A 27,676-nucleotide genomic window follows, 5' to 3' on the forward strand; every position below is an offset into this window, starting at 1 on the left:
CATAGGAATGAGGGTTGCGAGATTGGATAGATTGTAAGAACAATTTGAGTATTGTTACTATGTGAGATACCCTCAACATATTACTCTGTCAGTTTAGTTATTTGAAACACAAAATGGGGATTTAGACATATGTTCTGACGAGCAATTAATGCAACGATATACGCGTTGGCACACGTTTTCTATATTCGATCTAGGCATACAGTTTAGTGAATCCTTCCTCTGGCGGTTGAAGCCAGTTCTTCGCATCGTAATCCCTATCTTGTCCTTCGATGATATGGAAAGTGTAGATGATTCTTCCCTTTTGACTGGTGTTTTTCTCACTCTTGTGCAACAAGTTGCCGTGAATGAGGACCAAGTCACCGGCCTTGACCTCTCCAGGGATGTAGTCATGCTTGTCTTCTGGCTCATCCTTACCATAACCATCTGTCGCGGGGAACCTCGGTCCATCATTATTCACCATCTCTGTGCCAGCATTGCCCTCCTTACGGACAAGTCTATTTTCTACTGGCGCCCAGCGATGCGAGCCTGGTAAGAAACTGAGACATCCGTTCTCAAGCGTGGCATCTTCCAGGGCGTACCAGAAGCCCACAGCGGAAGGAGGGTTAGTATACAGGAAAGTAGAGTCCTGTGCTATTGTAAGTAGATGGTGCAGTAGATTAGTAAACGACTCACCTGATGAGGTGGAACGGCACCACCGATTTCTGGCTGCTTGCAGATGACCATGCTCTGCAGACATCGCGGATCCTTGAAGCCAAGACTGCGCGCTACAGCGGGTGGGCTGACCTTGCTAGTATCGTGGTCCAGCAGGTGTGCAAAGGGAGGCGACAAAGCATGGAGATAATGGCCAATCTTGTTTACAGCGCGAGCTTTGGGCTTGATGAGTTTTCCTTCATCATCGAATGCGTCTTCCTCGAAGAAGAATCGAACCTTGTCGCCTGAAGTCAGGAAGTAGTCGTCACCAACATGATCACGCTTCTCGCCTGTTGAGAAACGTGTAAGAGGGTGGTCATCGAGAGAGAAGTTCTCCAGGAGATTGTGTGTTTCGTCTAGAAGAGACTTGACAGTTGAGCTGGAGAGGGCACCGGGGAGGATAAGATAGCCATCCCGGCTGAAGGCTTCCAACTGCTCTGGCGAGAGACCTGGTGTGTCGGCCATTGAGGAGGCTGGACTAGTAATTTGGAAGTGTAGTGAGAGGTTTTAGTATGTAAAAGTCGTCTGTAAATAATCGCGTGGCAGTTTGTTGATCTGTAAGCCGAGGTTGACTGGTGATGAATGCAAGTTGATAAGAGTTATACAAGGTGGGGTGGACATACCCCGCCTACATCACCAGATGCCTCATGTAGTGATAACCAACAGTCACCAAGAATGACAAGGTTTTTTTTTTTTTTTTTTTTTTTTTTTGGAATTACGTATTCTTAACTATGATATACTGTGTATGAGAATGTCTAACACCGGGAATAACGTATAATGTGGATATTGGTGTTTTAGTTGCTTAACAGAGCATGCAACCTAGTAGGCTGGTTCCCATCGCAAGTCGTGACAACTGCACGAGAATAGTTGCAGGACAACACAGCAGAAGATTTCTAAAATCTACGGAAAGAATTGGAAACAGTATATAATGTTCTAAGCGATTTCCAACATCTACTATGCATACCCCTAGAGCCCCTCTCTATTAGTCTAGACCAGATCCTCTTATTATGTATGAGGTAGAATGTCACGACCCTGTGTCATAGGACACACCTGAACAGTGAGGATGATAAAAGCGAAAACACAAGCAGCTGAATACCAGGTCATTTGTTATGAGCGGGCATCGCCTAAGCATCGAGCGGGTCAGAGAGAAAGTCGTATCCTTCCTCGGGAGGAAGCAGGTAGGCCGAAAAAGCGATACCAACGGCAGACAGCAAACTAATGGCGGCCCCGACGGTGCTGAGGTAAAAGGAGGTATCCAGATGCCAACCTGGGATAGTAAACTGGTCGTCATGGTCATACAGATATGCCTGATGTTGATTAGCTGCTAGAACAAGATAACTATTGCATCAATGATACTCACCACAATAGAAATGGATACAAACTCAACCACAGATACAAGCGTCAACATGGCGGCGGCAAAAGGCCATCCTGTCTCACGCTTGTATTTGCCTCCACTCATGATGACAACAAAAGTCACCAGGCCGCCCAAACACAACAGAGTTGTGAAAGAAGCCAGGAAACCGACAGTCCTCCACATAGAACAGAAATATCGCTCTCCTCCTTCACATAGATCCTTGGGAGGAAAGTCTCGACAGTACGGGTCATCCAACGTTGAACAGCTCTTGTGTAGACCGATGTGCCTCTCGATAGTCTCGCCGGTGGCCGAAGTAACGGAATAGGTCAACCAGTTTGGAAGCCATATCGGAACCACAATCATAACAGTCGCTGTTGTGTGTTAGTCGGTGATGATAATTGTGGTGGGTTCTGAAGCATCTCCATACGCCTACGTCATTGAAGACGCTGTGGCTACAGAGGACAGAATAGTTCAACGTACCAGCTACAAAAGCCGCCAGGGCCGTTGTGTAGACCGAGACTCGCGTCATGGCGTAAAGGTGCTATTGCTTCCAAAGACTTTGAAGTAACAGATAATAGGTTAAGTTACAGTCTGTAGTGGTGTGGGATAGATAAAGGAAGAAATGTCGATGCCTGTCTGCCTTTGGTTGCCTGCCTTGAAAACAGCCAAGTCCAGGTCCAGGATAGTGCTGCAGCATGTGAGTGGTTGATGCCAAGTTTCATCAATGGATTTGGCGGGGATCCAATTGTGGCTTAGTTTGCGGTAAGCAGGGGATCGTCGAGGTGACCAACAATTATGATCATCTCAGATATCGTACCACGAGGTCAATTGGACCAAGCAGATCAACAAATTGCAAAATTCACCACAAGTAACAGAGTATCTGAGCGGGCTTCGATCGGCCTTTTGGGATTACTCAAAATATTCGCATAATGTTGAAGGAAATCTGGGTTATGCCAAGTGGCGTGAGAACTGCAGGCTTATCTCTTAACCCATTTGAATGTATGCCCAAAGAAACAAGACAAAAGGAAACCATTTCAAGACACTTTATTGACAATCGCAAACAGACTCTAATTTCAAACCCTCAAAATAAAAAAGACAGCAGGTCTCAAATTAGCCGACTGTTCTCGATCTAGCTCTGTATCTGCCAAACAAGATGCTGCACAATTTGGAACAACATGCCGTGACCAAACCCTCCAATTCAATGCACCGAAACACAACCAGGTATTGAATCTCTGTAACAAAACGCCCCAGCAAAACACCTATAAGCATAAAAAAAGCCCGGATGCAACATATACTTCGGGTTTATTTCCTAGAACCCTGCTCGGTAAAGTCGGCGTCGCTGAGACACTCGGCCACGACAGGATTTTCGAAAATGTGTTTTTGCAGGTGACCTCCGAAAAGAAGTCTCATCATGTCGATTCGGGAAGAGAGTGACCACGAATCGATAACAGCCACATAATTGCCGAGGCGAAGCTTGTGACGGTACCCAAACTCGACAACACCATCCTCATTAGGCTTGGAGGCAAGGCGTTCGCCCTTTTGGGGAGTGTACCCAGCGGACGAGTATCCAGGGCCTACGCCCTTTTCCAGGGACGTAATGGCGCTGATCAGACTGTCTCGAAGGTCGCGACGATCCTTCTTGGATACAGATTTGGAACTCTGCTTGGCAAGCTCTGACATGCGGCCTGTAAGCTTCTCTGGGTTGACAGGGAGATCCCATGACTCTCCAGTCTCCTCCTCGTGGTTTCGCGCTGATTCAAAGATCAATGCAATGCAGGCAGAAGCGTTGGTCTGAACTCCAACATCGACGCTGTCGAGTTGTTCGTAGAATCCGTCCAAAGCCATGGTAGCCGCATAAGAGAAGTCATCTACATGGCTGGCAACAAAAGACCAACCTCTCAGGGCAGCTGCGACAATGAATCCATTATCAAATGAGTCGATGTTATCGCCATCAGACTCGATAATGGCGTACAAGTAGTCAAGCAACTCGAGAGCCTCTGTCTCGCCACCACCGCCGTAGAGGACGGTAAAGCACAGCGCATAGATGCCAAATGCCTTGCACTCTTCATCGTCGTCATCGGCTATGATCTGCTTGAGAGTTCCTTCGCCATGCTCATAAACGTCGACTTCCTCAGAAGAACTGAGGGTCAGGAGATACGCTTGGAGGTATAGCAGTCGCTCTCTAGCTTCCATGCCACGATTGGCGCCACGAACGAAGAGCTCGGCAAGTTCATTGGCAGACTCGTCAAGCCACTCATGAGTAGCCGGCGCAAAGCGATGTCGTAGAACCTTGATGTAGAGTTCTAATAGTTGTGTTCGGGCATCGCTGTTGTTGTGCTTGCGATCCTGGAGTTCCTCCATAAACTTTTTGGCGTCGAAAGTGTTGGTACCGTCGTCGTTCGTATCGACCAGAGAGCTTGCGGATGCAATGCTCATGGTATCATCGTACTCGAACTCATCCTCGCTCTCGTCAGAGGCTGCCCTACTGGGAGCTGCGGAATGCGCCGGTGACGTAAGAAGCGAAGCGAAAGGGGAGCCATGGGGAGTTAGGTTAGCCGAAGCGCGGCCTGACTTGATGGCCTTTTTGGAGACGGTTTTCCCGTCACTCTTGAGGGCCTTGACTCGAGCGTGGTTCATCATTTTGGCGGAGGGTTACTGGGGAAGCGCAGAAATGGAGTCGGTTGTGCTGAGCGCAAATGCGCTTAGATTCGTGCGAGTCGACGAGGAAAACCTGCAAGGTCGTGTGCAAGTTTTGTGGTAATCAAGAAGTATCAAGAGCTATTCAGCAAGTGATCCTCGTCGAGGTGAAAATTCTGTCACTCAAGTATGGTTTTGGACCTGGATCGATTGGTATGGGCGTGGTATACGGCGGTTTGTGTGGTTTTATAGGCGTATCGAGGCATAAAGTCCATATGGAAATCCGAGGGACGAGTTTAGTAAGAAATCGGAGATAGGTGTTAGTGGAACAGTAGCACCTTGTGATAGTTTTGAGCAAAAAAAGCGAAGGAAAGGAAAGGAATGATGTGGATGGCGATGAAGATTTGTTTAAATCCAGTGAGAACCGGGTTGTGGCGTGGCGGAAGTGCATGAGCTGCCCTGTGGAACAGTGGATCAGGCGCCGCTGAAAAATTCCAGGGCTTTTAGTGGCGACCTGAGATGTTTAGGCGCAAAGCTTACTTGACCCAGTACCTGATGCAGGTGCAACAACGGCTATAGGCAAGGGGCTAGTGACTCATGTGCCTGGATATCTCTGAGTCCACGCAGTTCTGGCTTCACGCATTTTGTTATCTACCAGAGTCTCATGAGGTTTCCAAAATCATATCACATGTGGTTCCTCAATCTTGATACCATATGACAGCATCTGTGGGCATCCCCAGAAAAGGGACAGGGAATGTTAGTGCTTCGTCCCGCTTTTTGTTCCACTCGCCCGCTTCTCTCCACCTTCTGACCCTTGCGTCATCGATCATCACTTAACGCGTTTAGTCGCTTCATGATAAGATGGCTTCAATCAGCGCGTTGTCTTGTAAATCTGAGCTAATATCTCAAATGTATTTATACCTGACGAGACAGCAATTCAAATTCGGAAATGGTGCGATGAGTGCCAGGCCGCGGTCCAACAAGGTTACCCATGAAAAGGTAGATGGACAGCTGATGTGAACCCCGAAAAGGAGACGGAGGATAATGGTGGAAGACCTTACCTGGAACTAACTCCGAGGCACGAGTCTAATAATGTCTGTGCCTTATTCATTCCTTGTTGGGAATTTGATGGTTTATACAACGTTAAAAAAAATAAAGAGGTTGCCTATCCCTTGTTGGGAATGATATATGCTGTATTAACAAGTCGTGGGAGCAATACATCTGGGCCAAGTCTCGGACAGACTGTGGCGTTGAGAGTTTGTGTAAATTCCTAAGATTAGTTACACCATGACCACAGAAATCAAGGCGTAGAAGCCGGAATACAGCTTGAATAAGCGAGGCGTATGATGTTGGGAAGGATGCTTTGGCGAAGTATTGATGGTAACACCACAGGCTCTTGGCTGCCTCACAATAACAAATTCCGTTACGGAAACCGTAATCGTTTAACATTAGGTACAGAGGCGATTTGACTCATATGTGGCAGTAGTCCATTGAGTGACAGACAACCTTCACAGTGTGTGTTGGTTCCCGCCAGAAGTGCAGATAGGCAACCCCTCATTGCCTAGAGGCTCGAGGACAAGCGCATGATAAAGCGAGGGGGGTTGAAATGGGAACCGAGCTTACGACAAACAGTACCGTACTCAAGGACTTTTTGGCTTATCGCCGGTACCCATCTCATCCATGATGCAGTGGTTGAAATGATTGTAGACGCGGGGTTTGTAATGGAGCCCATCGCTCCATACTGACAGTCATGTGGTCATTTTTTGGGCATATCAAGCTCGGCAGTGGCTGATACAGTGGGTGTACAATTCTGGTACGATTCAAGCCTTCGATCTCTTCATCTATGACCCTTTCATAATTATATCCGGGGACTTTGGCAAATTACATCTGGCATTTTAGCAATGGCTGGGCTGAATAACGTCTTGTAAAGGCAACAGTCGTTTTGCTGTCATCCTAGTCATGATCGTAGCCCAAGACGTCTTGATAGTCAAGACGTCTCGGTAGCGCAGGCACAGTGCGACCCACTCCATTAAAGGGAGACTACTACTTGGACCCTGAAACCAAGGGTTAGTTAAGTCAATGATACTCCTGCACCTCCAAACTTGAGCATAATTGCCTTTGGATACTCAAAATCCGCAACCCGCTACTCACCTTCTTGCACATATCTGTCCAGCTTGAAATTCTTTTTCACTCTGAATATATTACAGAGTAACCTGAGCATCAAGGTTAACCTAGCGGGGGTACTCTTCGCCCCGCCACGACAGGCGCCAGGTGCCAGTAGCTTCGATAAGCGGCTTATCTGCCTGTCACCTGTTGCCTGATACGGCAGTGCCTTACACTGTTGCCCCACTTCTATTTCACCTCCCCAGTCCTTCCTGCCAACACCTCTCCGATCACCTTGATGCTGCTTGCCTTGCACCTTGCTTCTTCTTCTTCTTCTTCTTCAACTGTTTCCTCTTCTTATCCCCTTTTCTTCATTCCACAAACATCGCGACTCTTTTTCTTCTTTTCCTTTTCTTGATCTGTACGACTCGTTAAGCTTTATCACTGCGTGCCCACTCCTGACCCTGCAGGCCAGGTGTATGTAAGACGCTCGGCAATACGCAAACAAGATAATACAAACTTATCCACAAAGTGTATCTGGAAGCCTAATCGACATGGCGGTTCCAGAGTATCGCGACGAAGGTAAAGCTCAACTATGCTTCTCCAGCCTCTTATGTTAACTCATGCTTGTAGTTTTGATCACGCTTTCGAGCGTGAATCCTCCTCCAGACTTTACATTCAAAAAACGTCATGTTTTTCTCACGAAGAAGAATCCCACAATCCAAATCGGCAGAACAAGCAAGAGAAAGTCATGTCTTGAAGCAGGCAAGTTCAACGCATGGTTTGACTCGGCAGTCATGTCCCGAAAGCATGCCCTCCTTGTATTCGACGCCGAAAACCAGGTAAGCTTTTTATCACAGCTTAAACTTTTCATGGCCTCTGATTCCTTCTTTTTCTAGAAAGTTTATATAATGGACACGGACTCTCTCCACGGTACATATAAGAACGACATCCTCCTGAAATTGAACGAAAAGGCAGAAATTTCGACTGGAGACAAACTTATGTTTGGCACTTCTATTGATAGAGGCACGGAAAAATACCCACCCACAACACTCGAGACCACTCTCAAGTACGGATCAATGGAGTATGTTCATCTGATTCATTTTAAATATCATGCAACTAACATATATCCTAGCCCTGCGCACCGCGGAAACTGTTTCCGTGTACCTGACGACTTCGAAGACATGAGCAGCGACGAGGATCAGGTACAAAACAGCTGCAAGATGCTGCATGTGAAAAAAGTCCGCCCTGCTGCCCCTGGGGCATCACTCCTCGACGATTCGCCAATTGACTTGACCTGCGACGAAGATCAATCTTTGCTGCCTAGCCCACATGCTGCTCCTCAGCCCCCGCCTGCATTGAAAGAGCGTACGACCTCTAACGACGATTTCACTCCTTCCAAAGATGTTGGATTTTGGACCGATGAGGATGAAGAAGGTGAAATGTACGACGGCGAAGATGAGGAGATGGGAGAAGACTCCCACGTGGACCAGTCTACATTCAAGGGCACAGACGACGACTTCCCAGTGGCTCATTCGCAATCTTCATCCGATATGGAAGTCGATGACAGATACGATTCTGAGTCGGCAGAGGATGGCTTTGACGACCAGGATGAGTTCGAGGAAGGTATGTTGGCGAGACCCGACTACCTGACCTATCTTGACCGTTCCCCAGAGAACACGATCGGTCCGGCCACTCCAGCTGATAACAACACAAAAGCAACCGGCGACATCTCAGCACAAGCCACATGTGCAGACTCTGGCACCCCCAAACAGCAAACGATCAATGTCATTGGCGAAGAAACTACAAAGGATCTCAACCCGCCCGCGTTCGGCAAACCATTAGGTTTGAAACCCAACCACTCCAAGACGAACGACTTCTGGAGGCTTCCTCAGCAATTTCTGCCAACACCTGGTCCGCTACCTTCAATTGCTGAATTGACTAAAAATCAATCTCACTATACAACCGACACGTCTAAAGATGTAGTTGAGACAATGGGCAGAAAGACTGGCAAGCTGGAGTTCTTTGCTGCTAGGGAAGCCAACAAGGTATTGAATGCTGGAGCCAAACTTCCATGGTCCTTGCCTCACATCTCAGCTATTCCGCCTGACCACACGCAACAACTGAATGAGTTGTTCAGTAACTTACAATCCCTACAAGGCGACCGAGTTGTCGTCCCACTGCCCTCTTCTGGTTTGACATCTCCCCGCGCTCGATTCCTCGAAACTACTCAAGGTCCTTTCCACCAGGTTGAGCCAGAGACCGTCAATGCAGAGTCTGCCCCGGATGGTTCGACGGCGTTCGATTTGGAACATAGCAAGAAGCCCTCTGCTGTTGACGAGCCCGTCGCTGATACATTGGCCCACCCAATGACTACGCAAAACGACGACGAAGAAGTTTGTACGTTGCAGGATGCAGCGCAAGCACCCACCGCCTCAGAGAACACCGCCTCAGAGAGCAACAAGGACGAAGCAGCCAAGGTCACAGACGAGCCTACCAAAACCCCCAAATCCTCAAAGAGAAAGGCTGAGGAAATCTCTGAGCTCGTTGATGAGGAAGAGCTTATCGAATCCTCCGAGACCCCCCTGATTACTCAACGGGCCGCATGTCTGTCACCCAGACGGGCCGCACGCAGCAGACCTTCGCCGCCCAAGCGTCTTCGTCGTATGGCCGAGGTTGTAGGATATGCTACGCTTGGTGGTGTTGCTGTCATGTCAGCACTCATTGCCACAGCCCCTGCCCTTTAACTAGGTAAAGAATGCTTTTACGTTTTACCGCTAGGAGATCACATCATGCTTTGTATTTTGATTCGGGAGTTCGGGTTAAGTGCCCAAGGAATGGATGGTCTGGGGGTCGCTACTAGTTAGTCATACTCGCGGCCCAATTTGGTGGTCAATAATTGCTTCTTACAAGGAACGGCATATTACAAGGCTGTATCAGATGTCCGTATGTATGAATTCATTACCTAGTGTTTTCTGAAACTTGCTCCTTTCCACGTGAAGCATTTGAATGGTATTCGTTAAACTAAATGAAAGTAGTGAACTTGGCCCCATGACTGCACCAAACGCCAGGCCTTTGCCATAGGGTTTCCTCAGAGTATCAGAAACATTGACCGCTAGGAACATAAGAGACAGAATCATTAGGCCAGCTTATGTTACTTAGACTAGTCTTCTTATACTAGGTACTTTTTATACCCTAAGACTTGAAAGGCCAACTCTTCTGCTACCCACTAGGCTTCCCAGGTTTCGACATATTAGGCAATTTATTATTGTACGTTTCCATTCATCAAGCTTTCGAGTTCCCACGGACTTAGCGTGCTCCTCCGCCGTGACGTTTTCTTGCTCGTTCTGCGAGCACGGCGTCGCTTCTCAGGCTTCAACTCATCAGCCGGTACGGGGTCCCTCTTTACAGGATCCACATTCTCAACATCGCTTCTTTTAAGCTCTGGTTCCTTGGCTGGAGGATCAGCAGCTTGGGGTTCAGGTTGGGATGAGGCGATTTTGGGTTTTTGGACACCGCGGGTGCTTCGTGCAGCACGAAGTTTGGCCCGAACACGAGCAGCATCAGCCTCACGTTCTGAAGCGGCTAGTTTGGCGGCGATGGTGGCCATTGTGAGAGGACTCTGTTGAGGAGCGGGTTCGACGTTCCTAGGAAGAGGAAGACGAGATGCGGTTCGGCGAGGTGAACGGTTCGGCGAGCCTTGGTTTGCGTCGTTTTGGTCGCTACGCTGAGAGCCTTGTCGACTTGGTGTAGAGGGTGCCTCGGGAGTAGCATTGGATGATCTGAGGAGCGCTTCTTCAAGGGATGAGCTTGACGAGACACGGTCTCGAGCATCGGGGTTGAATTGTATAGGAAGTGGGTTTGACTCGATGGGGAGATCCCAGTTATCCTCTTCAGCTGTCGTGGTAAAGTCCCTCTTTCCTTGTTGCTTGGATCGGTGAGAGCCTCTGTTTCCTGCAGAGGCGGAATCCTTCAGGGGACTTAGTTGAGGGGGTTCTGGGAGTGGTGAAGATTCTTGTTCCCGGTGGTAAAGGGGCGCGGCGGTGGATTGTTGGAGGATTTGCACGTTAGGCTCGTCAACATCGTAATCTTCTATTGGTACGTCGTAATCAGATTCGGCATCGCTTTCATGGGCGTTATCATCATCTTCCGGCTCTGATTCTGGAACTAGCTGCACACTTGGGGCGCAGCGAGATGGGCATGGCGAGTTCATGCGCACATCTTCGTCTTCCTCCTCAGCGACCGCTGATAGTCTTAGACCAGAGGCGTGTCTTGTTTCTTCCACGTCTCTCACCCTCACAGGACTGAGTCGTAGTCCCATTTGAAGCTCTTCGTCACAGATTGGCCGTCCGTTGGCAGCCATGCGTTTTCGCCAGCCGTCAATGAGATGAACTGCTTCTGTCCAACGACTCTCCATCTTGACCCATCCATCCTTGAGGCGACTAATCTCTTCTTCCCGAACCATGACCTCTTCTATAGGCACGAATGAGGGATTCGTCAGAATGGTTCGCATGTGGTCCAGTACAGAGTCCAGCTCTGTAGCCATGTCTTGCCATCCTTGTTGTTGAGTGACAAGGGTATCCTGGTTTTCATTACTCCAACCGCTCATGTCTCGGAGTTTCTGCATCGTTTTTCGCATCACCACGAGAATGGCCTCGTTTTCTTCACTAAGATTCTGCGCCAGGTTTGCCAGGAAAGCATTTGTCTCGTTGTGTAGATCGTAATCCTCTGCCGACGTGCTAGCGCCTCGTGTTGAGGACCTCTTATCGCCGATATCGCCTGTAATGGTAATTGATGTCACGACGGGGTTGCCTCGGGCTCCTCGCGCGCGTCCAGCTTCGTTGAGCTGTTTCTTAAGGGTATCAATTTGGCGATCTCTTCTGCGTACGTCTGTCGCACATGCAGCGCGCGTTTGGGCGACGAGTCCCTTTGTGCGGGTAAGTTCTTCTTTCAGCCCGCGAATGGTGGCGTCGGCGGATTTCATTTGGGTTTTGAGTGAGGCCTCGGAAGCTTCTGCGATGTCGAGCTTCCTCTTGGCCTCGTTGTGTTTCTCTGTAAGTCGCGCAATGTCGTTTGTATGCTTGAGATTATCAGCGCGCAAGGTACGCATGGTCGTTGATAAGGATTCGCGATGCTCTGCATCACGCTGAGGAGTGTTAGTTGGATACTGAGACTTGTAGGGGACAACGTACGTCTCTTCTCAGTATTAAATCATTTAGAACGCTCACGATGCGTCCCATTGTAGCTGCGGCGTCATGGCCATCAAAGGCCACGCCGGCGAATTCGATGCTCTGGCCATCGCGAAGTAGACCTCTGGACAGAAGCTGGTTATTGATGTACAGCGAAGCTGTACGAAGGTTGTCGGTATCGATCATTGTGGTGTGAGAGGAGCTGACATAGCCTTCGTTGACTGCCCCTTTAAAAAGTTGAAGATTGAATGATGACTTTTTGTCACCAATCTTTGCGCATCGGTAATTAATTAAGCTTGCCTTGGTCCTGTAGTCCAACTAAGGTAAGGTATACAGGCTCTGCTTTAATTGTTGTGGTGGGGAGAGCTGGTTGCTATGTGGGGGAAAAAGTAAACAATGCCCGAACCAATAGGAAGCATGGAAAAGTGAGGCGGGCCTGAGCGATGGCGGCCAGCCAGGGTCATCCTTTTGACAGGTAGACCTAGAGCAAGACAACGTTCGACAGGTGGCAATGCAGGCGCAGACGTTTTCTTATTACAAGACATTATTATCTCTAGTTCTATTCAGGGTCATCGCCTAGGCCGAAGTTCCGCCCGTGAGACTAGAACGCCTTCTCGAAGGGTCATGATGGGGTGAAACCAAACAAACATCCATGTTTATATCAACAGTTGACAACAGTAACAAGGTCACAAAAACGGCCATGATGTATGGTGATAGTGTACTTGGCCAGGTTGTTGCTTTTGTTTACATGCCTGTATACACGATACGACACGAACCAAAAGTATGACACAATGGATAGTCACTTAAACAAATCTCAAACACAGTGGACCCTGATCGAGTTTTGAAGCCTGAATCTATATTTTCATCTCTCCCCTTGTCTTGACAGGGTACACCCCGCATTGCCCGCCTTGATATCATCTTGGCCCGAGAGTGTTACAAAGAAAAAAAAATATTGGGTAGAAACCAAAGGCCCGAAAGCCTCGCCCTTATTGCCCAACGTCTCCGTACTTGGCCTCGAGGACCCCTAGGATCCGACACAACCGGTAGGAGCGTGCTCATTGTTGATCCAAGCGGTGGATAGAAAACCCTGCGTCGGGTCGTGATGGCGTAATCACCATGAGCGACTGGGCATGTTGACTCGCAGATACGCGAATTCGGTGTCAATACGGAGATGATTTGAATCAGTCCTGCAAATATGTGGACATTCAAGTTTTATGTAACACAGACAACTAATCTCGTCAGCGGTGATTCGCCAGTAGACTCAATAACAAAAGTAAAAATGTGCGTTTCAGACAAAATTGAGAAGATTGTTACGCGGTCGTTTTCGGCACCCAGATGGGAGGCCAGAGGCCTCGCTACCCCATCATGCTTCGATGGCCCCGCGACGTCATCATGAAAGAAAAAAGTAAAACACTCGATTGTGACTTACATTAATAACCCTTGAATTAGACAACTTCAAGTTTCTGGCCGGAATTTGCCTCGCTTTTCCCGCATCGCATCTACCTTTCTCCTGTCGTCTTGGAACCTCTTCAGCAAAGCCATCTGCTCCGCCTTGCGTCGTTCTCTCATCTGGAAGCGATAGAAGTCCTTGAGCTCCGACTTCTTCTTGGTTTCCCTCTCGATCATCCTGCGCTTGGCTTCCTCGGCCTCGTTTCGGCTGGCGGGAGCTGCTCGGCCGCCGCGAGTCACTGTAACAAAACCATCCTCATCAGGCTCGTTGCGCAGTCTCTTGGCCAGCTCGACAGCTTCCTTCTCCTTGCGGTTGAATGATGTAAAGAAGGCGTGCACAGCCTTTTGTGTCGCAGTCTTGTCAACGCGCGACAATTGTAGATGTGATGCGATCCATTCAGAACCGAGATCAGGGACGTCGTCGGACAGATCGTTGCCCCATGTAGGATACTTTTTGTTCTTTTGTAGTTTCGAGATAGCCTTGAGTACCAATTGCACACTCTTCTCGTCTGCTAGAAGCACAACTGCCGTGCTACTGCTGCGCTGGACACGTCGCAACCAGATCTGCGGTAGTTGCGCAGCTTCCTCCTCGCGCTCCCTCTCTTCGGCCTCAACGTCTCCTCGCTTTCTCTTCTTTGCGAAACCTGCGACCTTTGTGGCTTGCTCAGGATCAACAACCAACGTTGTGCGCGACTCGTTCTCGAAGGTGATGGTCTCGAATCGGCCGGCGCCTACGAGCTGCGTGAAAATTGAGCGAAAGTGAGGTTCTGTGCTGTCCGCGGGAATGTTCTTGAGGAATAGACTTCGCGAATCGTTGGCGGTTGGGATCTTGGGCGCATTTTTGCGTATGCGAATCTCATGAATGGCGGTCTCTGGGTAAGATGATGTCGCGAGAATCTTGACCGGAAGCACGGAGAACTGGTCTCCAGATTCTTCCAGGGGAGCCATTGCGCTTGAAGTTTGGGGTATCAAACCAATATTAAGGTGATCGAGCAAGATTGAGGGAGGTCCTGTTTGAAGCATCAAGAAAAAAAGTCCAGTCCCACTATAGATAAGTACAGTTATCTGCAGAAATATCCGTACGGCCCACTTACACCATGTCGAGGTTTGTTGACCTCAGGGTATCAGTTATATCTACCACTGGAAGCATAAGAGACGAAATTAGTAGATGTTTAGACTATTTAGACCACTCTTTTTAGACTATTCCTTTAGTATCGTAAGACTAAAGGGGTCAATGGGTGGAACCCTCTTGCACGTTACGATTCCGCATCAAGATCACAGCCTGTAGACTTTGATCTAGCGTAATGTCTCGATATCGGGATATTCAGTATTAGACACAGAGGATTGGTGTATTGAAACAAAGAGGAATGCAGAAATAGTGTCCTTCAATCCGAAGTAACTGAAGAAGGTAAGCTTAGAAGGTGAAGCCAGAGGGATATTGTTGAGTTGATGAACCATCCTCGTAAAAATGAGAAGAGAAAAGGCAAATGAGGTAAAACCTTATGTGCAAACATGGGGTTCGACAGTAAGTTTTCTCCTTGCCGAAAATAACTCCAGTGCTCTTCTTCTCGAATCACTTGAGAATACCCTACGGCTGTTAGACCTCCAATAACATAATACATACAATGCTGCCCAAGCTACAGTACATACTAGGCAAAAAAGGTGAACCTCCTTGAGAAGCAAGACAGGGGGAAACACTACCCATACTGTTCATCTAGGTTCTTTCTGTTTCCAAGGTCCTTGGGAGAAGAGTGGATGGCTTGGTGTTGCTCAGCTGACTGAACGCCCAACCCAACAGAGCTCCCTTCAGAAATACTGGGGACAAAGATTGTATCGCAAGGGGACATCAGAAGACTCAAGACCTAAACTTATGATACAGAACATGAATAGCCTAAGATTAAGTTTAGGGTGTAGGAAAATGAGTAGACTATCTTGTCTCTTATGCAAGGAGTGATAAGCTTTCTGCAACTTTGAGGACCATTCGGCGACAACAAGAGACTCGGCTGCCAATATGATAAGGGATGAAAGAAAAACATCGATTTATGGAATACTAGGCATGTTCTTAGTTTATTTACCTTTGCCTCCTAAACCTGGACGAGATCCATACTGCTGGTCTCGGTGTCTGTACTGGTGGGAAAGATGCTCAACTTCGTGGCAGTTGTAGCTCTTACTCTCTTCCTTGCTGGGCGTCTCTTTTTCATCCTTCTTCTTCTCGTCCTCAGCCAGCTTGATAGGCAAATTACGATACATTACGTAGGTATTACAACTAATGGTACTATCGTTTCCCCAACCTGAGACTCTTGTTGGACTTGAAGCTCTTCCCTAAGAGCGACAACAGCCTTTTCAACCATATCAACTATGGTGTATGTACCCTTGATGGACCAATCGGAGGTGAGATAGTGACCCTTGACGTCGACGAGCTCAAACTTGAGCTTATTGGTATCTGAATGAATGCAGTTAAAAATGCGTTGTAAGGAAAGACACGAAGATAGGCTTACCTCAATGAGAGTATTAGCAATAAGAGGAAAACGTTATGTGTGGATGTGCTGATTCTTCCACCCATACCTAACGGCAATAAGGCCCCCGATCCTCCTGCTATCTCGGCCAACCTAGCCAACCCGCCAAACCTCAAGCGCACCGCCAAAGACGACATTGGCAGATCTAACAAGAATTCACGACAGCCCATACCAGATAATCTGTGTAGCTAGTAATGAACCGGACAAGTGCAACTGTCCTGAGAAGGAAGCTGAGAATCAGGAGGGCGTCCTCAGGGGATCAGAAAAGATAACCGCTAGGAGCATAAGAGACGAAACTAGTAGATTAATTTATGCTATTTAGGCTAGACTGCTTAGGTGTTTATGTTTATAATCCCTTTGTATCTTGAGTCGTATACTTCTCGATTATCTGCATAATGCTTGGTCGATCAAGACCACACGGGTAGCATTCAGCGAGTGGTAAGATTCTTTAAATGACCCATTATTCGAATCGGTGAGAGCTATCTCAAAATACGACCTATAGCAATGATGAGGGTGATCCCCAGAGCTAGGTGCATGAATTTGGAAACCTGCTATATTCATGTGAACTTCGCCGCTGCCTGTTGTGGCACTGTAATGCACTGCCCGTCGACGGCTGCCTGCAACAAAAAAGCGATTATGCCTAAACCTCAGAGGCCCCGATGCTGTTTGTTTTTGTTTTACTCACTGCTGCCTGTGAAGAAACATCGCTCGACCTGCCCCGTACTATTTTCCCCTCCTCTTCTCCATGTTGGAAGTTCTCAACTTTGCACCGGACTCGCCCCGAAACTAAACACGATCCGAAACTGCACCACGAAGCACTTCAAAGCATGACTCTTGGTGAAGATGCTGCAGAGTTCCTTTCAGACATCGAGAATGGCTCACTTCACATAAGTGCCAATTTCCGTCCGGCATCTAACTTCTTGTACTCGTTGATGATGTCGGTAAACCCTTCGGCAAACATGAGTTTGTGCCCAGGCACAAGCAACTTGATCTCAAGAGTGTTCTTGCTAAGCTCGTCACGAATAGTTCGGAGTTGCTTGGAAGCGCGTGTGTCACTCAGGGAGGTCAACTTGTTCAGGATGCCTCGCGGTAGACGAAACTGAGCAGCCTTTGCCTTGAGGGTAACCACGACAGGGTCAAATGCGGGTTTGGCACCAGAACAGTACTCCTCAAGAGACTTATCCGGCTCGGGGTGCTTTTCACGCGTCGCTGAAGAAAAGTCGCGCGCGGGGAGACAGTCAAACTGCCGAGGCGGATTTCATCAATGCTGAAACCATGGGCGTAGCACGAAATGTGGAAAGTGCTATAATCGCGAGTGGCCGAAAGCGACCCCCTCAGCACCTAATCCACAACATTTGCAGTATTATTTGGGAGCAGTTCATCCAAGAAAAGGTCGCCGACCAGATGTCCCACAAGGAGTTCCGGGTAGCTATCGTCCCTCTTGCCGAATAGGACCTGATAATAAGGTTTCCATCATAAATTACACTTTTCAAGCATTATCCGAAAAGGACATGGATGCGCTCATCGTCAAGGTTGGTTGTCAAATGGATTTGTTTCCTCAGGTTGGCGAGACTTGCACTGTCACCATTGCCAACGCTGTTTTCGAACCGCGGTCAGCGCCCGTGGATCAGACTCCGGCTTTTGAAACGTTCTTCCAACTTCTCTTGAAGTCATTCTCACGGAAGGTACCGTTTCAGTATCTCAATGAGAATTGCTCGGAATTGGCCCGTCCGTTATCCGAGACAAAATTCGAACTGTTCTGTCGCACCCAGGAAGAACGTGACAATCATGAAGACAATCAAGATTACAAGGAGCGAATCCGCAGCCTGTGCAATGCGAAGTCTGACCTTTTCAAATCTATCACCGGCTCGTAGAAACACCCCTCTGACGACGATGAGCATGTCGACGAGGATTCGAAGAAGTCATTTCGAGGTAGCGTTCGCGACGTAACTGACAGGAACATCCCACCTGAGTATCGAGTGATCGCCATCCGACATCCCAGAGGCTTCAACGTCTATCTACCTTACGTCGAACTGAACGGATCCGAGTCGTTGGCCGACTACCTCTCTCGTGTTGAGGATGAGGATTTAAAGAATATCACACTTAAGACAGGCGTGTCAAACAAGACTCTCGAAGCGCAGTCTCTTACCATGAACTATCTGAAGTACTCTCTTTCCGCCAAGCCTTATCGGCCTTCCGTCCAAAGCCAGGAGGCATACAAGTACCTGCTGAATCTTGATCGAAGTATCAATCACTTATACATTCACAGCTTACATTTCTAAATATACTGCATTATTGCAGAGGAGAAACATTCTCAAGGTGCATTCACATTCATCTTATCAAAGTTTGCCAGGGGAGAGGAGTGTCTGTTGTAGTTAGAGCAGAATCATAATCTAAGACTGGTCCTGGGGGTCATTATCGTCAGAGCCAGGCCTCAGGGTGTCAGAAAAGTTAGCCGATTAAAACATAAGAGACGAAATTATTAGGATATCTTATGCTACTAAAGCTATAGCCTTTAGGCTATTTATTTTTATGCCCTAAGACTTAGGAGGCTAACGTTTCTGCTACCTAGTAGCCAGGGAGAGGGACAGACTGGGTAATAAAGGCACTTAGAGTTTGGTTGATGCTTCTAGAGGGCTTGGGGGTGCAGTAGTAGGCTTGGGGGCATCTACTATCTCGATTTCGTTAGGTTTTAGAGACGCCATGATGATGATAATGGCAATAATGAAGTTATGTTGCTTCCAAGAAGCCTCGATTCATCTCCCTGTATCATCTACAGAACTACAAAACGTTCGACCTAGGTTGGAACCCTACCGACGATATATTAATGTCATATTCGTCTATCATACATTTGGCGTTCCTTTTGCCACTTACCTAACAGGTCAAACACCTAACTCTTGATTCTATAAACGTTGGGATAAGATTGCTACAGACACTAACGTTTTGTAGTTTCATATGTGGAATAAAGTCTCAATATTGAGTTCGGTCGTGAGGCTGGTTTGTCAAACGGTGTTATTCTGCCCCTTGAAACATTCAAGCGAAGAAACCACTGGAGTAAACTAGTTGATTAATGTGAATAGCGTTATCAGCCCCTGAGCGAGACCTGACAATATTGATCGGATCACCGTCTGTTTGTGCCATTTCTTAATATAGTTTCGTAGGAGTGTTGCTCCTCTGGTTCATATCCCAAAGTTCTGGCCAAGCTCGTAGTGATCAAGTTGACAAGAAAGCCGGCTGTGAGAGCTTCACTGTTTCTCGCAAAGTGTGGACGGGGTTACTTCGATCTTCCAATACAGTACTGGCGCTTATAGCCGCTAAAGTGTTTAACTCATATATAAGTATGTTGGGTCGAATCGTGGATATCCAATAGGCTGTAACGATAATCGACCTCTGGAATGAACACTCAGCCACTGTTAATAAGGAGATGTGCTGCACCGTGTATTGCCGACAGGAAGAGATCTTGCTTGGTTTCGTGAAAGTCATCCTTGTATATCAAGATCACGCATCAGATGAAAGACGTTATCGATCGCAACGAAGTCACACGAATAGCTGGATTATCAGGGTATGAAAATGTTAGTAGAATGGCAGGACAAGTGTTGGAGGTTCATATCGTAGTTAAGCATAGGAAGCGATTAGAGAGTAGATTCTTTTAACATTTTTCGACTACTGTTACCCTCCCGAACAAACTTGAATTCAAAAGGTTACATTATAGGACCTACAGTCATGAACGTAGATTAGTGCCAATACTGTTACTACTTTCGAATTGCCTACTTTTATGTTACTAAACATCTGTAAACTATATAGAAACCCACATGATCACGTACATGGCTGACCTCAAAGGACGCTGAGAGAGATCGAAAACAAGCTCGATGCGACATGTTCCTCATCAGATTACCGCTTCTCTGCTTTCTATAAGGCACTCTCCCGATACGCAGAATGAGGACATGGTGCAGTATGTTTCTTTGTTCCAACACTCTCAGAGTTACCTTAGCCCGTGAGGATCTCTAGTGAGATCTGACAATTGCCCATGTAATTTGAGATTGGCAACGGAAAAGGGAAGGAGGTACGGTGGCAAGCGAAATCCAATCCCCAAACTCTCATATCGACGGATAATATTGGCAAAGGCCAATCGAATCGTCCCGCCGTCCCAAATGGCCAAACCGTCGTGCAAAGCATCGCAAAGGGGCGCCCGGCCAATGTGATCCTGCAACTGGCATCATGTTATTGACAGAATCAGTTTTCGTAGGTCTCTCCGCTCCGACGAATATGGCTCTGTAGAGGATGCATGTTGGTCTCCGGCGTGTTTTAGGTTACAAAAATAAATAGCCTAAAGAGCATAGTCTAAGTAGCATAAGTTGATCAACTGATTTCGTCTCTTATGCTTCCAGCGGCCAATTTTCTGATACCCTGAGGCCTCCTTCCCAACCTTTAGTGGTCAAGACGGTTAGTGGGTCCATTTCTCGCGTGGCATTAATAACCTTAAATTCTCCGACGGGCGAGGCGGGGTAACCGATTGGCTTTTTTTTGTCAGGAGGCACGTACGGCCATGCTTGATTTGACGACATGTCGACACTCGCATCAAGACTTCACGACAAGACATAATTACCCGTTTCTCCGTAGGTATTCTGACATCGGGTGGTTTGATGGATAGTTAGGGCATAAACACGTCTTGTTTGTTTGAAGATGTGTTGCATACGATGAACACTTTGCATCAGATGACCGGATGTATGCACCATAGATGAAAGATTTTTGACTTGTTTCACTGATTCTTGTCATTACTGGATCTCTTTGGGACCCTTTCTCATGCTATCTATATAATCAAATAGTTTCCCATACCGTCACGCCGTAAACCATGAGGCAAAATCGCCTGATCAAAACACGCTTTATTCCATGGAGAATTGGAGGAGCACCTTGGTGACCCGGTAAGGGTCAGCGTTGGAAGCAGGACGACGGTCCTCGAAGTAACCGTAGCCCTTGGCGGCAGTCTCGCGGGGAACACGAATACTTGTGCCACGGTTGGCAACGCCCCAGGAGAATGAGTCGATCGAGCCGGTCTCATGGCGACCAGTCAAGCGGAGGTCGTTGTCCTCGCCGTACTCGGCAATGCACTCGACGTGATGAGGCTCGAGCTTCTTCAGGGCCTCCTCAATAACCTTCATGCCGCCCTCCTCGCGCATGGCCTTGGTGGAGAAGTTCTGATATAAAGGTTAGCACAACTCCTTCAATTCTTGGCCAAATCAAATGATTTCTGGCTCAAAATGATCAGAAAGACTCACTGAATGCAGTCCAGCGCCATTCCAGTCACCGGCTATTGGCTTGGGGTGCAGGGAGACCTTTGCGCCGAATTCCTCGGCGACGCGGTGAAGGAAGAAGCGAGAAACCCAGAGCTGGTCACCCATCTCGATGCCAGTGCAGGGACCAACCTGGTACTCCCACTGGGCAGGCATGACCTCGGCATTTGTTCCAGAAATCTGGATACCGGCGTCTGTTAAGGTGTTAGAAATTTTCGGGGGATCAAGTGTTGGATATTCGCCGGTGCGGCCAGGAAACCAGCCGTAGCCAGCAACCGGACCTCTACCGCGTCTTTCCCTTTCAGATTTACTTACATAAGCAGGCCTTGTAGTGGGCCTCAACGATATCTCGCTGGACGACCTTGCCAGTTCCAACACCACAGTAGTACTCGCCTTGGCTACAAGATTGTTAGAAGCGGCTTCAAAACAAGGGAGTGGAAGACTCACGGAGCAGGGAAACCACCAGCGGGCCAGCCATAAGGTCTGTCATCAGATCCGAGAAGAGTGTACTCCTGCTCGAGACCGAACCAAGGCTCCTCGTCGGCGTATGTCTTCATGACCTTCACACAGTCATGACGGAAGTTGTACTTGTTGGGAGTGCCATCTGAGTCGTAACACTCAGCCAGGACAATGATGTTGGGAGATCCACGGAAGGGATCGGGGTAGACGGCGCAGGGTCGGAGGTAGACATCAGAGTTCTCGCCAGGGGCCTGTTTTGTGGATGAACCGTCGAAGTTCCAGACAGGAAGGTCCTCGGGCTTGTAGTCCTTCTCGGGGAGAGTCTGCCAGGTGGTCAACAAACAATTCGATATTTGATAGACGTTGAATGGATATCGCATCCTCGCTCCTTCCTTCCTTGCCTGAGCGCAATAACATCGGCCGGGGCCGATGCCATGCGCCTTCGGCTTGCGGCTGCGGCCCGTCCTATTCCTGGGCTCTTGGGAAAGGAAGGTGCGATCGCCAACGTTCAACAGGAAAAGTTTAAACTTACTCGGGACTTGGATCGAGTGCCACCCTCAGCATCAACCCAGACGTACTCAGCCATGATCATACCCTTCTGATCAAGCTTGAGATACTTCTGGAGAGTCTCCGTCCTTGAGGTAATAGGAGCAGCCTGAAATCCGTGTTAGTCAACATGATAGTGGTCCAGCGGCATTGTTGATGGAACGAACCATTGTGAATGTGGTTTTTGAGGATGAAATAGAACTGAAAGAAGAGATAAGGTATTGAGATACAAATGTATCAAACAATTAAACGGAAATGTGTAGGATGATCGAAAATGAACATTTAGAAGGCTGGGGCACGGCGGGTTTTATGTTTACGGATTCGAGCCGTCAAAGAAAGTTGAGTGTCTCTCATCCGCCCAAAGATAAGGATTCCCTGCGGCCGGATGCAGGGGCGTGGCTGTTACCGGCTTTCAGAGGTGTGGGGTTGTTGACTATCGTCAGAAACCATAATTGGTGCGAGGCAGGGTTTCGGGAGGGGGGTGGCGTTCAAGTTGCATGCACAGGGGAGATACTTGATTTCTACCAAGGATCGTCTGTTCTTCAGCACGTCGTCGTCACAAAAAAACCACTGTTTATTCAAAGTAAACTCTCGCTACAGTACATGATCCTCTAACCACAAAAAAAATACAGCAACGATGAGCCATGGTACAACCCGCTTCCCTGTTGTTTAGATCTCGATTTGTTCCTTTCCAGCGACAATGCACCTATTGGGCGGCATTGACGAAACTCTCAGGGCATAGCCGTCTTGTGCTGGATATCACTGAATGCGTATGACATAACGGGGGCGGCTTCGGCGGAGTGAACTGAGAGGGGTGGGTGTAGGGTGTGCGGAACGTCTATTCGATTTGACACAGCCGCTCGGCTGGGATCGCCAGCGGCATATGGCGGTGCTTTTTTTATCGACGTCCTATCTAACCAACACCGGCCCGGAGAGGTTGGCTCGGTGATTTTTACGGCGTCGTTTGACGACAATTCGGCTCAGTGCCGGCTCAATGCTGTTGAATAGTCAATTGTCTGACAATAGGAGGCGGATATCAACTGCTTTTACTCCGCTTACGGAGTCGTGACTCTGATCAGGGGATACAAGACCCAGTGAGCCGCAACTAATTGACCCAACGTCTTATCGCGACATTGATCCATTAACAGTTAAAGGTTGAGTTAATTGCGTGTATGCTTGCACGTCTGTGCCACGAACGGTATGGTGGCTGTGATGTATGTGCTCATTACGCTTCTGCCATGTGTGTCATTAGCGTTGTTGATTTGCCAAAAATCAAATGTCTCTTTTTTGTCTTCTGTTACAACGAAGCAATATCTTCATATCGTTCGTTGAATCGATAAGTTTTCTCTGTTGCGAACCATAGATAGGGACAACTTTCCGACGCACCTCCGTACCTTGTCCCCCGGAAATTGAACCCCCAAACTTCTCCCACTCTTGAGCATCGAGACTATCTAATGGTGCCCGCGCCTTCGTGGGCAAAGATTCTGGGGTTGGGTGGGACATGTGCCTCTCAGTGGGTGACAGAAGGAAAAAAGCCTGGCGATTGTTGGATTTCTGAATGATAACGCTTTTTTTTTATCTGGTCTGATGTGTAAAGGCTGATTTTCAGATCCATGACTGTTCGGTATCTGCGATCCTCGCATCAGTAAAGCATAATGTTCTTGTTTACATACCTTCTTCGACTTGATTCATTCTTCATCGCATCAATAACAGAAAGGAAATATGCGGTGGATATTGACAAAGCCTAAATCCTTGTATTCCCCAGGAACCAGTGACAATGTTCGGCTCAGGCCCTGTCATGGATCCCCGGGTCACATTCGTACGTGCTGGGCAAGACAAGAAGCGAAAGGCGCACACAGGGCACGTCAGATACCAACATGCGCCCTGAGCCCTCTGTAGATGCGAGCCCCAGACTTCTTGGCCCAGCTATTTCGAGAGCCGCTTGAAACCTGGTGCTTGTGACTCTCTCAGAAGTCCCAACAGCCTCGGTGGTTCCGGTTTGTCCCTGATCTGTTACCAAATCGTTTCTTGGGCCCCAGTAAAACCATGCTATTCTAGGCAAGACGGCCCAGCTTCTTTATTCGACCTGTCCAACCAGGGGCGGCGACGCCATAGGCGGAAGTCGTGCCCTTTCTACCGCCGCTTCTTTTTGGCACTTGCTACATCAGCAATGCGCGGGTGTATGTGGCTTTGGTCTTCTTGGGTACGGTATTCTTTTTTTGGGGTGGCGTCGGTGATGAGGTTGACTAGGCGTGCTTGGAGAGAGACACCGACTCTTATCATTCAGCCTTGATTGGCTCCAAGCATGCTCTGCATAATGCCTGTTATCTCACGTTGGGCTTTCAGTAGGACGGCTTCAAAGCCGTTTCAGACGTCAAGGCTTCTGGTTGGCTGCCTTTTCAATGCCGACGAACTGTAAATCGCTCAGCAGAAGTGAGTTTCCTCCATTTCCCCAGACCGTAGATTGCTTGTAGTTTTCGGGATGCTCCAGATTTTCAGGCACTTCTCCAGTCTGCTCAGCCCTGACACGAGTGTGCGCGGCTGAGGACTCCGGCTTCGGGGATGCGCGATGAGGTTGAACAGTTGAGTGGTAACTATTATTGAGCTTTGATTAGCGTCGGTCCGGCCATGTCACTCGATTTCTTCACCTCTTCTTCCATTTCTCCTTGGAAAAGCGATCTAGAATCGAAGGAACGACTCCATTCTGCCGGTGCCCAGTCCAGGGTTCAATTATTCCCGAGCTGAATCCGACTGGCTGTAGCAAACGGTTCCTGGACGACTGGGGTGCAGAGTCATGTTGGGACCCAAAGCCAGAATATTTTGCAAGGTTATTCACAATTGTATGTGCGCAAATGCATGATGAGCTTGTGGTAATTACTTTCGAGGAACCCTTGACCTGGACTCTCCTTCCACGAAGTTTGAGGTATCGATAATAATTATTCGAGACTTTTCTTGCGGGGCCGGCTCGCACGAGACCAGAAAAGAAGATAGAACCCCTGGCATACAGGGGTGCTTCGTTTTCCGACTCTTTAATTGACAAGCTCTCAAGTAAATGTATGGTAATGATAAGGCAGGCCAAGACCTAGAATAATACCCAAATGGGGCGCTTTCATATGAGCCTGAACGGAATGAAAGGGATAAATTTTATTTCGTGTTGTTGAGATGGGCTGATGGGTTTCTGGAAACCGTACTGCGCAGATCGTTCCTTCTTCGCCGAGCTGTGTTCTATTTGGGCGAGAGCGACGAGTAAGATAACGATACGGGGTTTGGCAACTGCGCCACGTTTGCGCTTGCCGCTATTCTATTCACGATACCCTCAACCTAAACAGAAACGAAAACTTTCAACCTCAACTGTTTAAGAGAATATAGAGAATTGTGATGATTGTACTTCTTGACTTGAACTTGGACGACTACTCAAACAGGCAATTCTCCTGCTTCAATGTCCCACCCTCCTCGAGATGGAGATCTGCCGCCCCCGCAATCCCCATTTAACTTGCTGCAAATCAGTGAACCAATCAGACTCAACCCTGAGCCTATTACACATTTAAATGAGCAACTTGAACTGGCCCGGTTCTGGGCTTACCCCAGGTTTCCGTCGATATCTGCTATCTCTGGATAGCAAAGAGCAATTAATCTCGATCACTAAAGGCCTCAAGGTCATTGGGTCGCCAGAAAAAGAAAGCAAATCGTTTGGCTTTCCTCGCTCCCACCCTCCCATTTTCCCAGTCATAAGTCTGGGGAATTGGGTGATGGAATCACGTCTAGATAATTGGACGCGCGAATGAGGTTGGACCAACTTGTTGAGGAGATATCGTTCCGGGTTTTAAATCAGAATCTGCCGGTTCCGCATTGGACTGTCGCATTGATGAAGAATTCAGGCACCTGGGACCTCGGGATCAACTCCGGGTCTGATGCCCCGATACGTTGCGATTCACGCCGAGACCCGGCGGGGCGATTGACGGGGTGTGACGGACCTTCACCGGGGCTTGACCGTGCCAAGCTCGAGTCGTTCAAAATTTATGTATCTTGACGCAGTTCAACACCATCCAGTGGCAACGGGTAACGGTGGTTTAAATCTCGTGATGGATCAAGACCTACCAGATTGAGCAGCGGGTTCCTTTTTACATCACTTTATTCTCATTTGTCTTGGCAAAAAAAAGGGCCAAGTTCAAAATTTTGTACTTGACCCTCAAAATGACGTCGCTACTTGTGTCACTACACACCCATGACGCTCTGGATGGGCACGTCCCAGTACCAGCTTGCAGCCGCCATGCCGCCGACGCTCATCATAGCCGCCATGAGGAAGTTGACATCATTGTTGTCCAGAAGATCCCACCCGTTCTCAATGGTCCGCGATGGTCGTTGATCTCCAAAACTTGACTTGCGGTGCTTGTCCTTGGGGTTGTAAACCTCGGCATGAGCATCGTGATCGTCTGTAATGGCGGAGTCGTCCGACTTCTCTTTAACGTCTTCCTTTTTCAGATGCGCTGCAGAACCCTCAGCAGACTCGGCTACCAACACCCGGTTGCCACCCTCGCCCTCAACGATTTTACCAGAACGTACGTCACGAACTGAACGTTGAAACAGGCCTCCCAAGAAACTGTCCAAGACACTGCCAAGACCACCCCAGAGCACCATGAACCCCATGAATTTGCGGCGCTCCAGCATCGTCCATGGTGCACCACCTGCGGGCGTCTGAGCTGACTCTTCTGTGCATGATGGCAAAAACAGCATAGAGGCAGTGACAATAATGATGGATCCCAGCAGACCTGCACCCAGTCCTAGTAGAGTAACACCACCGTTTGTTCCGCGAGGCACCTTTCGTAGAGTCGGTGATGTGATGAGGCGGGGTTGTCCTGAGGAGAGAATGCCAAGCTCGGAGCTGAAGGTATCGGCCGCAACGGCCGCATAGTTGGCGATGATTCCAATGACCAGAAGGTCACCGCCCCATGAAAAGCATAGTGATCCCGTAGGATCCGGGGTATTGGGATCGGCGAATGCGGCTTCTCGTTTGCGTAGCTGGTTTGCGTGGAGGAGGGAGAGGACAGAGGCCATCAAGCTGTTGGCGAGGACTATAGAAGTGTCAGCTATGTGATGGAGACGAATATGCCCAAGCGCTTACCTTGAACGTGTGTTCTAGGCCCTTCTCCCCCAGACGTGCCCTTAGAACGAACGGTATAATCGGCCTTGATTCCCTCTTTGATCTGAAATTTTGTTAGAATAGGGGTATTTTATGTTGTAGCGGGCGCAACTCACATGTGTAACACGCGTCCCAGCAAGGAAGAAGATGCATAGGAGTGCAAATGGTAGATTCCATGGGTGATATGCGTGGGCAATAGCTGTCAGAGTCGCAGCGAAGATGCCAGCGGGCGTCAAAGAGTTTCTGCTCTTGGCGCGGTAAATGAGCGCACAAGTCGCGGGGACAGCGTACAGCAATCTCAT

General features: G+C 48.4%; 10 protein-coding genes across 10 annotated transcripts; 2 read left to right on the top strand and 8 right to left on the bottom strand.

The window, feature by feature from the left end:
* Positions 1-190: 190 nt before the first annotated feature.
* On the bottom strand, positions 191-1,155 carry FGSG_10257 (uncharacterized protein; the record flags this gene model as incomplete). Its single annotated transcript, XM_011320907.1, has 2 exons — positions 191-625; positions 673-1,155. The coding sequence occupies 2 exons, from the start codon at positions 1,153-1,155 to the stop codon at positions 191-193; spliced, it is 918 nt and encodes a 305-aa protein (XP_011319209.1).
* Positions 1,156-1,509: 354 nt separating this feature from the next.
* On the bottom strand, positions 1,510-2,695 carry FGSG_10258 (uncharacterized protein). Its single transcript, XM_011320908.1, has 3 exons — positions 2,525-2,695; positions 2,051-2,415; positions 1,510-1,997 (listed from the first exon to the last, which is right to left on the bottom strand). Exons 1-3 carry the CDS (start codon positions 2,571-2,573, stop codon positions 1,815-1,817), a joined length of 597 nt encoding a protein of 198 aa, XP_011319210.1. The 5' UTR covers positions 2,574-2,695; the 3' UTR covers positions 1,510-1,814.
* A 335-nt stretch (positions 2,696-3,030) lies between these two features.
* Positions 3,031-5,059, bottom strand: FGSG_10259 (uncharacterized protein). The gene has a single exon (XM_011320909.1). It carries the CDS (start codon positions 4,682-4,684, stop codon positions 3,347-3,349), a length of 1,338 nt encoding a protein of 445 aa, XP_011319211.1. The 5' UTR covers positions 4,685-5,059; the 3' UTR covers positions 3,031-3,346.
* A 2,062-nt stretch (positions 5,060-7,121) lies between these two features.
* On the top strand, positions 7,122-9,769 carry FGSG_10260 (uncharacterized protein). Its single transcript, XM_011320910.1, has 5 exons — positions 7,122-7,366; positions 7,418-7,626; positions 7,684-7,868; positions 7,920-8,410; positions 8,459-9,769. The coding sequence occupies exons 1-5, from the start codon at positions 7,339-7,341 to the stop codon at positions 9,529-9,531; spliced, it is 1,986 nt and encodes a 661-aa protein (XP_011319212.1). The 5' UTR covers positions 7,122-7,338; the 3' UTR covers positions 9,532-9,769.
* A 280-nt stretch (positions 9,770-10,049) lies between these two features.
* Positions 10,050-12,159, bottom strand: FGSG_10261 (uncharacterized protein; the record flags this gene model as incomplete). Its single annotated transcript, XM_011320911.1, has 2 exons — positions 10,050-11,930; positions 11,977-12,159. 2 exons carry the CDS (start codon positions 12,157-12,159, stop codon positions 10,050-10,052), a joined length of 2,064 nt encoding a protein of 687 aa, XP_011319213.1.
* Positions 12,160-12,807: 648 nt separating this feature from the next.
* On the bottom strand, positions 12,808-14,521 carry FGSG_10262 (uncharacterized protein; the record flags this gene model as incomplete). The annotated part of the gene is made up of 3 exons (XM_011320912.1): positions 12,808-13,202; positions 13,403-14,467; positions 14,517-14,521. The coding sequence occupies 2 exons, from the start codon at positions 14,519-14,521 to the stop codon at positions 13,429-13,431; spliced, it is 1,044 nt and encodes a 347-aa protein (XP_011319214.1). The 3' UTR covers positions 12,808-13,202; positions 13,403-13,428.
* A 985-nt stretch (positions 14,522-15,506) lies between these two features.
* On the bottom strand, positions 15,507-16,108 carry FGSG_13727 (uncharacterized protein; the record flags this gene model as incomplete). The annotated part of the gene is made up of 4 exons (XM_011320913.1): positions 15,507-15,544; positions 15,594-15,648; positions 15,714-15,865; positions 15,988-16,108. 4 exons carry the CDS (start codon positions 16,106-16,108, stop codon positions 15,507-15,509), a joined length of 366 nt encoding a protein of 121 aa, XP_011319215.1.
* Positions 16,109-17,213: 1,105 nt separating this feature from the next.
* On the top strand, positions 17,214-18,220 carry FGSG_10263 (uncharacterized protein; the record flags this gene model as incomplete). Its single annotated transcript, XM_011320914.1, has 3 exons — positions 17,214-17,363; positions 17,447-17,623; positions 17,813-18,220. 3 exons carry the CDS (start codon positions 17,214-17,216, stop codon positions 18,218-18,220), a joined length of 735 nt encoding a protein of 244 aa, XP_011319216.1.
* Positions 18,221-20,684: 2,464 nt separating this feature from the next.
* Positions 20,685-22,494, bottom strand: FGSG_10264 (glutamine synthetase). Its single transcript, XM_011320915.1, has 6 exons — positions 22,402-22,494; positions 22,221-22,343; positions 21,677-22,011; positions 21,545-21,627; positions 21,215-21,423; positions 20,685-21,133 (listed from the first exon to the last, which is right to left on the bottom strand). Exons 1-6 carry the CDS (start codon positions 22,402-22,404, stop codon positions 20,822-20,824), a joined length of 1,065 nt encoding a protein of 354 aa, XP_011319217.1. The 5' UTR covers positions 22,405-22,494; the 3' UTR covers positions 20,685-20,821.
* A 3,955-nt stretch (positions 22,495-26,449) lies between these two features.
* On the bottom strand, positions 26,450-27,676 carry FGSG_10265 (uncharacterized protein; the record flags this gene model as incomplete). Its single annotated transcript, XM_011320916.1, has 3 exons — positions 26,450-27,306; positions 27,357-27,438; positions 27,491-27,676. The coding sequence occupies 3 exons, from the start codon at positions 27,674-27,676 to the stop codon at positions 26,450-26,452; spliced, it is 1,125 nt and encodes a 374-aa protein (XP_011319218.1).

This window comes from Fusarium graminearum, chromosome 1 (genome assembly GCF_000240135.3).
Source record: "Fusarium graminearum PH-1 chromosome 1, whole genome shotgun sequence".
Classification (NCBI taxonomy): Eukaryota; Fungi; Ascomycota; class Sordariomycetes; order Hypocreales; family Nectriaceae; genus Fusarium; species Fusarium graminearum.

What these genes read in the sequence shown, in the direction of transcription:
- FGSG_10258 (XM_011320908.1), bottom strand. Translation starts at nt 2,573, where the DNA reads ATGACGCGAGTCTCGGTCTACACAACGGCCCTGGCGGCTTTTGTAGCT. An exon ending in CCTGGCGGCTTTTGTAGCTG is followed by an intron (nt 2,416 to 2,524) that starts GTACGTTGAACT and finishes AACACACAACAG; the next exon opens with CGACTGTTATGATTGTGGTT. An exon ending in TTGTATCCATTTCTATTGTG is followed by an intron (nt 1,998 to 2,050) that starts GTGAGTATCATT and finishes AATCAACATCAG; the next exon opens with GCATATCTGTATGACCATGA.
- FGSG_10259 (XM_011320909.1), bottom strand. Translation starts at nt 4,684, where the DNA reads ATGATGAACCACGCTCGAGTCAAGGCCCTCAAGAGTGACGGGAAAACC.
- FGSG_10260 (XM_011320910.1), top strand. Translation starts at nt 7,339, where the DNA reads ATGGCGGTTCCAGAGTATCGCGACGAAG. An exon ending in TCCAGAGTATCGCGACGAAG is followed by an intron (nt 7,367 to 7,417) that starts GTAAAGCTCAAC and finishes TCATGCTTGTAG; the next exon opens with TTTTGATCACGCTTTCGAGC. An exon ending in CCAGGATGAGTTCGAGGAAG is followed by an intron (nt 8,411 to 8,458) that starts GTATGTTGGCGA and finishes ACCGTTCCCCAG; the next exon opens with AGAACACGATCGGTCCGGCC.
- FGSG_10264 (XM_011320915.1), bottom strand. An exon ending in GCTGGTGGTTTCCCTGCTCC is followed by an intron (nt 21,628 to 21,676) that starts GTGAGTCTTCCA and finishes ACAATCTTGTAG; the next exon opens with CCAAGGCGAGTACTACTGTG. An exon ending in ATGGCGCTGGACTGCATTCA is followed by an intron (nt 21,134 to 21,214) that starts GTGAGTCTTTCT and finishes CCTTTATATCAG; the next exon opens with AACTTCTCCACCAAGGCCAT.